Source organism: Marmota monax, unplaced genomic scaffold (assembly GCF_021218885.2).
Source record: "Marmota monax isolate L192 unplaced genomic scaffold, Marmota_monax_Labrador192_F-V1.1 WCK01_AAM20220418_F8-fsc00025, whole genome shotgun sequence".
NCBI lineage: Eukaryota > Metazoa > Chordata > Mammalia > Rodentia > Sciuridae > Marmota > Marmota monax.
The window spans coordinates 14000093-14014596 of NW_026691950.1; the positions used below are offsets into that span (position 1 = coordinate 14000093).

The 14504-nt window shown below is 35.2% G+C and overlaps 1 protein-coding gene across 2 annotated transcripts in view; it reads left to right on the forward strand.

Annotated features, from left to right (window-relative positions):
- The window catches only part of Polr2b (RNA polymerase II subunit B), a 45221-nt gene that overhangs the window by 22459 nt on the left and 8258 nt on the right, over positions 1-14504 (forward strand). For both annotated transcript variants that reach the window (XM_046467739.2, XM_058570919.1), the window contains 8 exons: positions 3275-3418; positions 3653-3792; positions 3897-4008; positions 7013-7167; positions 8058-8256; positions 8553-8721; positions 12985-13081; positions 14110-14204. In XM_046467739.2, coding sequence (XP_046323695.1) covers positions 3275-3418; positions 3653-3792; positions 3897-4008; positions 7013-7167; positions 8058-8256; positions 8553-8721; positions 12985-13081; positions 14110-14204 — 1111 coding nt within the window. The remainder of the gene's footprint in view (positions 1-3274; positions 3419-3652; positions 3793-3896; positions 4009-7012; positions 7168-8057; positions 8257-8552; positions 8722-12984; positions 13082-14109; positions 14205-14504) is intronic.

A 14504-nucleotide genomic window follows, 5' to 3' on the forward strand; every position in this document is an offset into this window, starting at 1 on the left:
TAATTTATTTAATGCAGGTTATTTTGCTTTTTATTTTGTTCTCAAATTGAAATCACTGGGGGTTTTAAATTATGCAAATAAATTTTTAAAATTAACTATTAGCATAACAAAGAGGAACTTAAGTTTTTGGCTTACAGTTTAGAAACTCAAGATAGTTAATAAGAGTGGCTACACGGGAAGTCAGACAGTATGTGTTAGCAAAGTCTTTATGTATTTAAAAAACTCCAAAATATAAAAATAATTAAAAGTTCCATTTTAGAAGTTAATCCAGAGAATAAGTAGATATTCCCTTCATTTGTTAGAAAATGCATGATACTTCTGAGTTTTTAATGTGAATGCAGTAGCTAATCTCAGGTGGAATATTAGGGAAAAGCTTTTAAAAGGGTCATTAGGTATTTTTATTTTTATTATTATTTTTTGAAACCTTTTATTTATTTGTTATTTTCCTGTGGTGCTGAGGATAGAACTCAGTGCCTCACATGTGCAAGTCAAGCACTCTACCATTTATTTAAAAAAAATAAAAATGCCCCAGCCTGACATTTTTATTTTTTTAAATAATTTTTTATATTTGCTTTGCTTTTTTTTGTTTGTTTGTTTTTGCTAACTGGAGATGGAGCTCAGGGTGCTGAGCTATATTCCAAGCACTTTTTATTTATTTGTTTTTTTTTGAGATACGGCCATGCTACATTGAGGAGGCTGGTCTGGAGTTTGGGATCCCCCTGCTTCAGCCTCCCAAGTCCCTGTGATTACAGGCATGTGCAACTGCACCCAGCACCCTTTTTTATTTTGAGACAGGGTTTTGTGAAATTGCCAAGGCTGGCCTCGAACTTGAGAACCTCCTGTCTCAGCCTCCCAAGTTGCTGCAGTTATAGGCCTGCACCATGATGCCATGTTTATTGTCTTTTCCTGTGAGATTTTAAACCTGTGATGTATTTATGGGCTTTATGGGCTTTTGAGGTGGATCTCCCCACTCTCTTTAAAACTAGCCAATATTGTCAAAGTTTAAAATATTTATAAAGAAGCAAGACTATGAATAATGAAATCAGGCTAGAAATGTAGCAAAAAATAAATAAATAAAATTGCTGGTTTCAGAATCTTAAAAACAAAACAAAACTAGCCAATATTGTTATTACCTGATTGATTTGGCATACAGATAACAAATTCAAGTTCCTAAACCCTAGATGCTGTGTGAAATTCTAGGATACAGCTGATAGCAAAGTTAAATTTTTAGTTCTTTTTAATTCATTAAGGATCTTTTTGGTATACTTGATGTTTTTGATGCTGGGTTCACAACTTGAATGAGACTCCAAACCAACTCTCAGGGAGTTCATCAGCATTTAGCAGAGTAATATTCATTTATATATAGCTCCTATACTCTGAGCTTTAGTATGATGAGAGATGCCACACTGCAAAGTCAGTTCAGTGAATTGTTATTGGGCCTTCTGATGTGCCAGGTACTCTGCTACATTTTATTTTATTTATTTATTTTTTTTTTAGAGAGAGAGAGAGAGAGAGAGAGAATTTTTTAATATTTATTTTTTAGTTTTCGGCGGACACAACATCTTTGTTTGTATGTGGTGCTGAGGATCGAACCCGGGCCGCACGCATGCCAGGCGAGCGCGCTACCGCTTGAGCCACATCCCCAGCCCAACATTTTATTTTCTTTAATATATTTTTTTAATTTGTTCTAATTAGTTATACCCGACAGTAGAGTACATTTTGACATATCATACATAAATGGAATATAATTTCTTATTCGTCTGGTTGTACATGATGTAGAGTTATATAGGTTCTGCTACATTGTAGACATACAAAGATTTCTGATCTTTAGTCATTTATTACTATACTTGTAGATAGATGGTACAGTATCATAATAAGAGACCTGCACACCTGCTGGGTGAGAATGCTAGAGAAAGGCTTTATCATAGCCTTAGAGGGTGAAAAGAAGTTTAGGAGATAATATCTGGACTGAATCTTAAAGCACAGTTGGTGGAGAGGAGGGTGGAACCAGCCTCTCACAGAAAAACTGCAGAAAACTCTTAATATCCTGAACAGAAGAATGGAGCCATAAAAAGGGTATGTGTGTTGGAGCTGGAGCAATTCAAGATTTTCAAATTAAAATGGTTAGGTGGAGTTGGAAAGGGGGGTTGGAAACATTGTAGAGGGGGAGTGGCATGGTTATTTTTGTTTTTTAGACACATTCATAGTAATTGGCAGTATGGAGAAATGATATAAGAAGGACAAGGTTGTTGTCAGGAAGATTATTGTAACAACCTGAATAAGAAGTTATTAGGGCCTCAGTGAGCAGTTTTGTAGAGATGGATAATGGGATCAAATTTGAGAAGTTTTTAGGAAGTAGCTTTTATAATACTTTGTGGTTGACTAGTTGAATGATGGAAAGTTCCATAGTGTATAGTAAAGAGAAGAGTTCTTCCCGGATGAGAGTTCTTCTGAGTCGATGGCTTTTTAGAGGTGGTAACAGTTCATCAGACAAAACAGTAGAGAAGTGCATTCCATTCTGTGGCAGTAGCATGGTCCAGGGCAAGGAGGTGAAAGTATGTGGCAATGTCAGTGGAGTACAGGAATGTTGGGAGACTGGTAGGGAAAAGTGTTTGGGTCTTCATTAAGAATGCCTTTAATATTTTGCTCTTCTGAAGCCAGGTCAGCCTGTTTAATAATTTAAGCAGGTGAATAATATGGACACAGTTTTAGTAATTCTGGAAACTGAGGAGGGTAGATTGGAGGCAACAAGGCAGGGATATATACATGTGAGGTAAAAGCTGATCCAAGGTACTACTGTAACATTGGGATGAGAGGGCTAGATATTTTAGAAAATTTGAAGATTGAATTTACAGGCTATATTTATCGATGTGTGGAAGGAGATAGAATCAACAACATAATGTTTGATGTGTAGAAAGAATAACTTAGAGACAAAAATTATTTTAAGATTTCTAGGTTGGGAGATCAAAGTTAGGTAGTGATGACATTAACCATGATAGGAGACTTAGGAAGAGGGATGAGGTTTGGGTTTTTTTAGGGCTGGGTGAGGGGTAATTTATTTAGAGGTATATTTGGCTTGAATTGCTTGTTTTTTCCCTCACTAAATATTATCTTATTTATCTTGCTTAAAATGTCTTATATGGGGTTGGGGCTGTAGCTCAGTGGCAGAGTACTTGCCTAACATGTGTGAAGCACTGGATTCAATCATAGCACCACTTAAAGATAAACACATCACAGAGATGCCCAAACTTTAATGACGTTATTTTTCTCCTAGGTATTAAACCGCCTGACTTTTGCATCTACTCTTTCTCATCTGCGCCGTTTAAATTCTCCTATTGGTAGAGATGGCAAGCTAGCAAAACCAAGACAGTTGCATAATACGTTGTGGGGAATGGTTTGTCCTGCTGAGACCCCAGAGGTAATATATTATAATTTATATTCAGATCAAAAAGCCTGCTGGTGATTATATAGGACATAATTAAGAAGTAATTTTGTATTAAATTATACATTGTGGTTTAGACCTAAGATATTATTAACCATTTTGTTCTTAGAAAGTAAATCTTGAAATCAAGTTGAAGAAAAAATGTGTATAGAAAAGAATTTGTATAGATACGTAAAATCAATGTGAGTAATTACTTGATTTGTTCCTTAGGGCCATGCTGTAGGACTTGTGAAGAATTTAGCACTGATGGCTTATATTTCAGTTGGATCTCAACCTTCTCCAATTCTGGAATTTTTAGAAGAATGGAGTATGGAAAATTTAGAAGAAATTTCTCCTGCAGCTATTGCTGAGTGTGTATAGATGGAGTTTTCTTTTTAAATAAAATTTTTACTCTTTAGTTATAACTTAGTAAATGATTGATAAGTGCAAAATGCTTTTTGGCTTTTCATTTTAGTGCGACTAAGATTTTTGTTAATGGCTGCTGGGTTGGAATACATAAAGATCCTGAACAACTTATGAACACCCTAAGGAAATTACGGCGTCAGATGGACATCATTGTGTCTGAAGTAAGAATTTTTATTGTTGTTGGGCTGGGGATCCAACCCAGGGTCTTGTGCATGCTCAGCAAGTGCTTTATCACTGGGAAACAAGTCTAGCCCCTGAAGTAAGAATCTTTAATTAGCTAAGAGAGCATGGGTCTCTAAGATTTTTAGACAAGGCATAAGAATAGAGAAAATTTTTTTTTTTATATTGGCATCTTTCTTTGAGCTAGATTTTCTTGAAGCGTGAAGTATATTTAAGGTATTGCTTGCTTTAATCTTTAAATACATGTTCCTAAAAATTTTGACATGAACTTGAAATCATTGTTATATTTTAAACTCAAATTATATATTAAAAAAACTTGTAGGAGATTTTTTCCTAAAGCTGAGACTACTTTTAAAAATGGAAATATTTATCTCTGACTTATCCTTTGTCTGAATCCAGAGATTCATCATGAATTGTGATGCATTTTTAATAGATTCTCTTTTTTTTTTTTTAAAGAGAGAGAGACAGAATTTTTTAATATTTATTTTTTAGTTTTCGGCAGACACAACATCTTTGTTTGTATGTGGTGCTAAGGATCGAACCCAGGCCGCACGCATGCCAGGCGAGCACGCTACTGCTTGAGCCACATCCCCAGCCCCAGATTCTCTTATATTTAGGTGGATGTTGAAGTGATTTGGGATCAGGATGGGTTTTTTTTTTTTCTTTTTTTCAGTCATTAAAATATAGTATGAACTTCATTACGTCCCAAAATAGGTCTTTTAGTATACTATTTGGGGATATTTCTTAGACTTTTTATTCTTCCAAACCTACTGTCTGTTCTAATACTATATATAATGTATTTTACCTAAGTACTTCTGACAGAATGCTTATACCATACATTGGGGCCTGTGCAGATGAAAGTGGGTTTGGAAAAAAAATGTAACATGCTTAGCCAGTAGCTGGCTTCCATTACACCTAGCAAAGCAGAGAAGAGTATTGAGTTGCTGCAGGTCTTCTGCATCAGGCAGGCCCTGGGATTTGACTCAGGCATATTTACAGCTTAAAGAGAGGAACAGAATGCCTCACCAAGGCAGGCAAGGCTCAGAGAAGGACCTAGAACCAAAACTGATTATATTTTTCGTGATGGAAAAATTTGTCAGTGATTATTGATTATACCCCCCTTTTTTTCTGAGTCTTTATGTTTTCTATGTTGGGAGACTCCTAAATGGGAGAATTGTGTTATTTTCTAGGTGTTTAATGCTTTTTCTTTTCTTTCATATTTTGTGATGACTAGAGTTCCGTATGATATCATTTCTAACTTGTTGCACCTGTTAGGTAGGCTTTCTTGCCAGTAGTTGTCTCTAGACCTACTAAAGAATGCCTCTTTCACTTGGACCTCAGAATACTGACCTTTGAGGAGGAAAGCTGTGTTTATGTCATCCTATTAAATCGTGTTTAAAAGCACTATCTTTTCTTGAATTTCAGAATGTCATTCATGGTATTTCTGCTCACAAATAATGATTCTTCTCAGATTGCTTTCTATGAATAGGAAATGGGCTAAGAATATAAATGTTTTTTACTTCTTGGCTTTTTACCCTTTAATTTTAGAGAAGAACTTGGTGTTTATTTATTTGTTTTTAATATTTTTTAGTTGCCAACGGATTTTTAACTTTGTTTATTTATATGTGGTGCTGAGGATCAAACCCAGGGCCTCACATTTGAGGCAAGTGCTCTACCACTGAGCCACAACCCCAGCCCCTGAACTTGGAGTTTTTGATCAAACTTTTTGTTACTTACTATGTTTTTTAAATTAACTCAAATATTTCTCTTTCTTAAATAAACTCAGTCCTTTCTTTAGTAAAAGGATTCAAATGTGATTTACTTTTTAAAGGGGTTGATAGTACTAGGGATTGAACCCAGGGCCTTGTGTTTGCTTGGCAAGTGCTGTGTCACTGAGCTATATCTCCAATCCCTTAAAGGTCTTTTTGTGGGGAAACACTAATCTGTTCTTCAGTTTTCTAATTCATTAGCAATTCATTTATTAATCAACTTCCAAGATTATATATGAGATCTAGATAATTCATTGGAAATTATTATTTGTTTCCTTTTTGACTTTATATTTTGCATTACTTTTATTAATGCATATGTTTTATTGCAGAATTGAAAGAATATAGTTTGTATACTTTCATGTCCAATAGAAATAGAATGTGAGCCAGGAGTGGTGGCACACCTCTGTAATTCCAGACGCTTAGGAGGCTGAGGCAGAAGGATCACAAGTTCAAAACCCAGCCTCAGCAATTTAGTGAGGCCTCAAGCAACTTAGTGAAATCCTGTCTCAAAATAAAAAATAAGTGCTGTAGTTGTGGTTAAGCACCCCTGGGTCCAATCCCTGGCACCCCCTGCCCCGGCCAAAAAAAAAAAAAAAGAATGTGATCCACATATGCAGGTTAAAATTTTTAGTAGTCGCCTTAAAAAAGTAAAATAGAAATGAATGGAAATAATAATCCTAACCAATATTAGGATTTTTCACTTACAGAATTTTAAATTATACCAAGGTTTTTAGTAGATTGAACATTGGTAACTAAGTTTTGTCCATTTTATTAATACTTGGTTGCTTCAGAAATTGAGTAGATGTTGTTTATTATTATTACTGTTGTTATTATTTTTATAGTACTGGGTATTGAACCCAGGGGTACTTTACCACTGAGCTGCATCCTCAATCCTTTTTGTTTTGAGTCTTGATAAGTTCCTGCAGCTAACCTCAAACTTGTGATCCTCCTGCCTCAGCCTCCCAAGTTGCTGGGATTACAGGTGTATGCCCCATACCAGATCTTTTTATTTTATTTTTGAGAGGGGTCCTTACTGTGTTGTCCAGGCTGGTCTTGAATTCCTGGGCTCAAGTGACCTTCCCATCTTAAACCTCCTGAGTCTGGTACAATGAGTGTACACCATTGTACCTGACTGGAACTATTTATTTTTAGCTAAGTTGTTATGATATAGAGAAAGTAAAAGTTCATGAGATTGTTTTTATCTTTTCATGTATAGGTTTCTATGATCAGAGATATTCGAGAGAGGGAGATTCGGATCTATACCGATGCAGGCCGTATTTGTAGACCACTTCTGATTGTGGAAAAACAAAAGCTACTTTTAAAGAAGAGACATATTGACCAATTGAAAGAGAGAGAATATAACAACTACAGGTAAAAAACAAGTAGAAAAATGTGTGCATTCAAAAATTGAGCTAGAATTCACATATTTTAAATTAACCATTTTTTGAAAGTGTATGTTCCCAAGTTTGTGCACCCATCACCCCTAATTCCAGTATATATTTTTATAACGCATGGGATTTATAGGATTGTGTTTAAGTATGTAAGTTTCTGTGATGTGTTAAAATCAAATTCTAAAAATAACAAATATAATGTATATAACAACACATAATTATGTGAATAATAGAAATTTAATTAAAAGATGAACTTTAAAAAATAATTTATTTTAATTAGGTATATATTACAGCAGAATGCATTTTGATGCATTGTACACAATTGCAGCACAACTTTTTAAGGTGAACTTTTTTCTTTACATATTATATATATATATATAGTGCTGAGGATTGAACCCAGGGCCTCACACATGCCAGGCAAATGCTCTAACACTGAGCCACAACTCCAGCCCCAAGATGAACTTTCTTTAAACAAATTTTTAGTAATATGTAAATGTACAGTCTTAATTTTAAAAAATTTAAACAACATATAAAAATTAAAAAAATGTTAAAGCCCCTAATTCATACTCTCCTCTTCATAACTAAATACTAGTAACAGTTGGGTACATGTATTTTACCAGATCTTATTTTGTGTATTATATATTTATCCCTGCCCTACAAGTACAGTATCTTCAACACAAAACAAACTAATAATAGTTATGGGACAATAATTTATAGTATTGTTCAGTAGCTTACTTTTTTCATTATTAACAATCTTGTATCTATATTAGAATTTTTCGACAGCAGTACATATAAATATAGGAATACTTTTTATGGAAGCCTTATTAGTTAAAATATTTCAAGAACTAAGGAAACTGAATTCTTTTTTAGTTGGCAGGATCTTGTGGCCAGCGGGGTGGTAGAATATATAGATACTCTAGAAGAAGAAACAGTGATGCTTGCAATGACCCCAGATGATTTACAGGAGAAAGAAGTCGCTTATTGTTCCACATATACCCATTGTGAGATTCATCCATCAATGATTCTTGGTGTTTGTGCATCTATTATTCCCTTTCCTGACCATAACCAGGTTGGTAGCTTTTTTTCTGATTTGCAAGAAATTGGGGAAAATTATAAAAATTAGAGGTTAGTGTGTAATCTTAAGAGAAAATACTTTTAATGAAAAGCTTGTGAACGCCTATAGAATCAGTAGTTTGACATGCTTGCTATTGTGTTTCATTGTTATGGGCCATGATTGATTATTCCAAATAGTGATCACTTGTCTTCCAGGAACTTTTTCTGCCAATTATTTCCTGATTTATGGTTAGTATCTTTTCCTTTAGAGATTAAATTTTCATTGATTCAACTTTTCATTTCTTCTCTTAGTCCCCTAGAAACACATACCAGTCTGCTATGGGTAAGCAGGCTATGGGAGTGTATATCACCAACTTCCATGTACGTATGGACACATTGGCCCATGTTCTTTATTATCCTCAAAAACCGCTTGTGACTACACGGTCTATGGAATATCTTCGATTTAGAGAGTTGCCAGCAGGTATGTTCAGTTTGTTTTACATTTTTTATGATCTTGCAATGCTTATAGCACTTTACTGGGTTCTTGGGAGGGTTAAAAAATGCATATGGCACAGTATCTAGTCTCATGGAATTTATAATGTGATGGAAAGCATGAATGTAGTAAGAAGGTGGATGTGTGGAAACTTCTAGACTTACAAAGTCCTTTGGAAGCACAGAGTGATAAAAATTATTGATTCCAGTTGAAAGTGTAGAGCCAATTTCATGGAATGGTGGCATTTTAGATTGGAGTAATGCTGGTAAAGTGGGTATTTGAAATTGAGAGACAGTTTTGAGCAAGGGCCGAGATACACAAAGGTGGGAATAGTTAGAGGTCCTTTCAATTTAGTGTGGCTGGAATGTAAATATATAGAGGTAAAGCTTGGTCTGAACATGTGGAGAAAGTCAGAGCAGGTTGGATTTTATTTTGAGAATGACCAACATTTTTGAGCAGGGAAGCAAATAGGATTAGAAATTTGTTTTAGGACCTATTATTTTGATAGCAGTGTAAGGTTAGAATTAGGGCCTGCATTAGCAGGCAGATTATTTAAAGGTTTTTTTCAGTAGTCCAAGTATGAATTGGTAAGGTCTGAAGAAATGAAAAAGAATGATGAATGAGACACTATTTGCAATACATTTGATAAAACTTGATGATTGGTTGGATATGGAGTGATGAAGAGAGGGAAGACTGAAATTGGAAATATCTTGGTGTTTATGGCTTGGGTGATCAAGGAGAGGTGCTTTTATTTTAAAAAGATTGGGAACTTGGGATGTAGCTTGATGGTAGATTCCATGCATGAAACCCTGGATTTGATTTCTTCATTTCAAAAAGAAAAACAAAGAAACAAACAAAAAACCAAGATTGAGATCATGATAAAAGGAGGAAGAGGTGTTTGACATTAATTCTGTTTAGTTTATATTGATTTCGAGTTGCTATAAGAAGTGATCTTCCAACAGCAAGTTGCAGTGTTATTTAAGGAAGGTCAACTCTACTATGTGAAGTTTCTTATATTAAAAATAATTATAGATTAATATGAAGTTGCCTAGGGAGAATTTAGAATGATAAAAAGCTAGAAACATACAGAACTTTAGGCACCAAGAGAAGAAATTGGGAAAGAAGCTAAGAAGTAGCTAATAAGCAGAATCAGGAGTTTGTAGGAGAGTCTCAGCCTGGACAATAGGCAAAATGGTACAGAAAAATCTGAAGGATGAGAATGTTGAATATTAGGGGAGGCTGTGTAAATAATTCTTGGCACTTTATCTTATTGTGTTAACAGAAATTTGGCTTTGAATTGGGTAACTTTTATTGTCAATATTATTAGTAAACTTTGTCTTTAGTGGCTTTAAATTATTAACTCAAAAAGGAACTCTGACAATCTGATAGCAGATTTTCATGTTAAAATTATTTATTTTCGAAATCTTCCACAAGGGGTTACTCTTGTCTAATAAAATCCATTAGGCTTTCTGCAATAGGCTCATATCTCTGGGCTTTGCTTCCAGTGCTTTTATTAGAAAATACAGTTTCTTTTAGCTAGATAAGAGAAATACAATGTATGGTTGGATTTGAAAGAAAATGTTCTTTCTTAGGTTACTAATGTAAAGTGGTGAGACATGGCTGGTGGAGTCTTCAGCCTGGCCATCAGTTCTGTTATTCATGCTTTCATCATGGTATCTTTTTTTAAAAAAGCCTTATTATGAATAATCTCAAATCTATGGATAACTTGTAAGACTAGTCCAAAGAACTCCTACATACCTGTTTTTTTTTTTTTAAAGGTACTGGGGATTGAACCCAGGGGTCCTGTACCACTGAACTACATCCCCAGCCTTTTTTATAATTTTGAGACAAGGTCTCTGTAAGTTGCCCAGGCTAGCCTCCAACTTGGGTTCCTCTTGTCTTAACCTCCTGAGTCACTGGAATTGTGGGCATGTGCCATTGCATCCAATTCTTAATAATCTTTATCCAGATTTCTTAGTTAACATTTTGTCATGTTTGCCTTATCATTTTCTTCCTTTTCTCTCTTTTCCTGAACCATGTAAAAGTAAGTTGTAGAAGCCATATGAATCTTTAATTCTTTAGGGTATGTTTCTTAAAAACAAGGACATTGTCCTTAGTCCATCAGGTCAACATTGACACCCAGGTAGTCAGCAATCCCAGTGACTGTCAGGTTTCTTTACTTGTTAATTGTGTTTTGTACTTATTAGTAAGTTGTAAGTCTTTTGTGGGAGATAGTTTGAGATCATATAAATGTTCTTTGTCAGATGATGATTGCTGCCAAATGGTGGCTTGCAATTCTATCATTCCTTACTTTGATATTCACATTGTTCCAGATTTAAGCCAGTAGGATCATCTTTAAGAATTCTTTTTTGCCCCCTTCAGGATACTGGAGATTGAACCCAGGGGTATTTTATGCCTGGCCACCTCCCCAGTTTTTTTAAAATTTTTAATTTTGAGACAGCATCTCACTAAGTTGCCTAGACTGACTTTGATCTTGCAATCCTCCTGCCTCAATTTCCATGTACCACCATGCCTGGCTTCAAGATGACTTCTGATAGGTCCGTATCATTGTTTCAGCACTTCTTTACATTTTGCCTTATCTGGTGCTTTTCTTCTCGTAAACCTAGACTCAGCCATTTCTCTTTTTGGTGGAAGATAGTATTTAGAAACCAGAATGTGGGTGGTAGGTGTGCTCATTGCTAATTAAAAATCATTCTTTGTAATTCTTTTCAGCTGATAGAGCTAAACATATACATACGCACACTTAGATACTTGTGTCTGTTTTTTGTTTTGTGCTGGCAATTTATGTCTGTATATTAACCATCGGTTCATCCCAGTATTCCTATCCCATTTCAACAGTGAAGTTTATTGTAGAATTCCATTCCCTGATCATGAGACTCCTAGCTCTCTTTGTTCTCAATATATTTGCTCAGTCTATTTATATAACCCCATCTTGGTTGAATTCTTGGCCCTGGCCATACCTGACACCAGCTGCATGGCTACATTATGAACCCACTTACCCTGTAGAGTAAGTGACTATGTTTTGTGTCTGTAGTTCCTGCCACCCCTTATCTGTACCTCTCTACTTGTTAGAATTGTTGCTCCCCTATTGTAAACGTAAAGGAGTAAATGAGCCAAGTGCGGTATACCCCATTAATACAGTGACTCAGGAGGATGAGTCAAGAGGATTGATAGTTAAGGCCAGCCTGGGCAACTTAATGAGACTTAATGATAGGGCTAGGTTCAATCACCAGTACTTGGAACAAAAAAAGAGTAAATGAATGTTTTTTAAAAATTGAATTTAACTTTAAGGAGGCAAATATTAATGATTGATTCATACAGCCAAAATATTCAGTCATTTAAATTTTAGTTCTTTGTATTCTGTAGTTTCAAATGTGGAGTACAAATTATAAGTATAAATTGTGTTGCTGTGTTAACTATATGTTCAGATTTGAGTGAATTTTAATTCTTAGAAAATCTGATGATTCAAATATTGATTGATGTATGTCAGTTATGTTTATTAAAAACCCACTCACATTCAGTGTTAATTGTGTTTTGTTTCTAATATTGCAGTTTACTGTTTTATAGTGGTGTGGTGTTTGGGGTTTGTTTTGTCTTTTCTTTCTTTCTACCCCACCCTTCCCAGTGCCTGGTTCCTGGGGACTAGGTCTTCTCTCTTTAATACTTGTTACTTTATCTATAAATTTATCAAAGTAGTTTTTGGGGAAGCAAACAAGAAATGCTTTGTGGTGGGAAATACAGTGCCATTTTTTCGGTGGGATAGGGAGAAGAGCAGGGTAGTACCAGTTTCAAACTTAAGACTGGAAATCAGGAGGCAAGGAGCTGGGGCTTGAGCTTATTGCCTTATTAACTTTGGGATCATAGATAAATTATTTAGGTAGCTTCTCAGTAGCACCTTGTTTGAAGCATAGAGTTGCTATGAGCAGATCATAGAACTTGACTTAGGGAGGTATTATAATTATGAGGCAACTTGTGTGCATAATTATTGATTATAAAAGTGGATACATTGGGAATGTCAGGCTTAGGATTTGCTTGTATGAAACATTTAGCCAGCAGAGTAGTTATCTTACAGACTCTTAATCAAGGAAGAGTAGACTGACAATTGCCATGATTAAAAACATCCAAAGCATTTATGGCAAATATGATTGAGTAAAATGGATTTAAAAGAAAGGGCTCTTTTTCTTTGCCCCCTGGATAATGATTTAATAAATGCTTTTAAATTCATGGTAGGTATCAACTCAATTGTGGCCATTGCATCATACACTGGATATAATCAAGAAGACTCCGTTATCATGAATCGTTCAGCTGTAGACCGAGGCTTTTTCAGGTCAGCTTCTTATAAAATTTGTCAAAACAGATATACAGTGGAAATATTATTTTTTAAAAAAATAAAAAATAGTTAAAATAGGTTTGACTATGCCCTGCTCCCAAAAGCAAAAGGCCTGATTGATGGTCCAGATAGCTGAGGATACTGCTGCTTGTGTCCCTCTGAATTTTCAGATGTTAATATTTTGGTTGGGTCTTTTCTTTTGTAAGCAAATACACATTTGCATTTAGATAATATAGAAACATACAAAGAAGAAATGAGCCAAACATGTTGGCTTATGCCTGTAATCCAGGCAACCTGGGAGACTGAGGCAGGAGGATTGCAAGCTGGCTTCAGCAACTTAGCAAGGCCCTATCTCAAAATAAAAAACTGAAAAGGGCTGGGAATGTGGTTCAGTGATTAATCACCTCTGGCTTCAATCCCTGGTACCAAAAATAAATTTAAAAAAAAAACAAAACTCATAATATTAGAACTCATCAGTAAGTACTGTTAAAATGCTAAGTGTTTTTTCTTTCACTATGTTTTCTGTTATACTTCACTTCGGTGGTTTTATTGACAAAATTATTGATCTCTAATCTATGGCCTATGAAGGTTATTTAAAAAATAGAGACTTTAGAGGGGAAGATGGATTTTCCCCCTCCTCCGCTCCTGTGTAGTTTCAGAGGGTGAACATTATGACTTACTATGAAAACTTGATACTGGAAATGTCTAAGCAGACCCTGGGTGACAAGCTCTCAGGTTTATTATGAAGGGAATTCTCTTGTATTGGGTAGGAGTTTGGTCTCAGTGACCGTGAGTCCTTCCTTGTCCCACTTGTGTTTCCAGGTGGTTAAGATTTTGAGTCAAATGCTACATGTGTGTAGCCCATTTAAGATTGAACTTTGATCCTTAGTGCAGTTACTCTTGTCCCTAGATCCATGGCTTAGATAATCTCCCAAATATCAAGTAAATGAAAAATCGTTAGTATATTCCAAGTCCTTTTACTTAATAGAAAAATGGGAGTTATCTTTCAAACCATGTGTTTTTAGGTCTGTTTTCTATCGCTCATACAAAGAACAGGAGTCTAAAAAAGGATTTGATCAAGAAGAGGTTTTTGAGAAGCCTACACGTGAAACATGCCAAGGTAAGTGATACTGACATTTAAATTGTTTATTGTAGTTTTCTTAAGTAATTTTGCCAGGTTGTGCCCTTGCCCCCCTTATTTTGTAATATGGGAATGTGTTTTCATGTTATTCTTAGAATTCATGATGTATTTGCCCGAACTCTTTGCACCTTCAAGAAATGTTCCTATTATAGACTTTCCCTCATGGTCGTCCTGCAAGGGGAGGAAATTTAAAAATCAAAGAGGCTATGTAATTCATGGGCTGTACCTTGTAGCCCTGTTCTCACTGTTCTGTATTTATACTTGTTTTTCAGTTTGTAC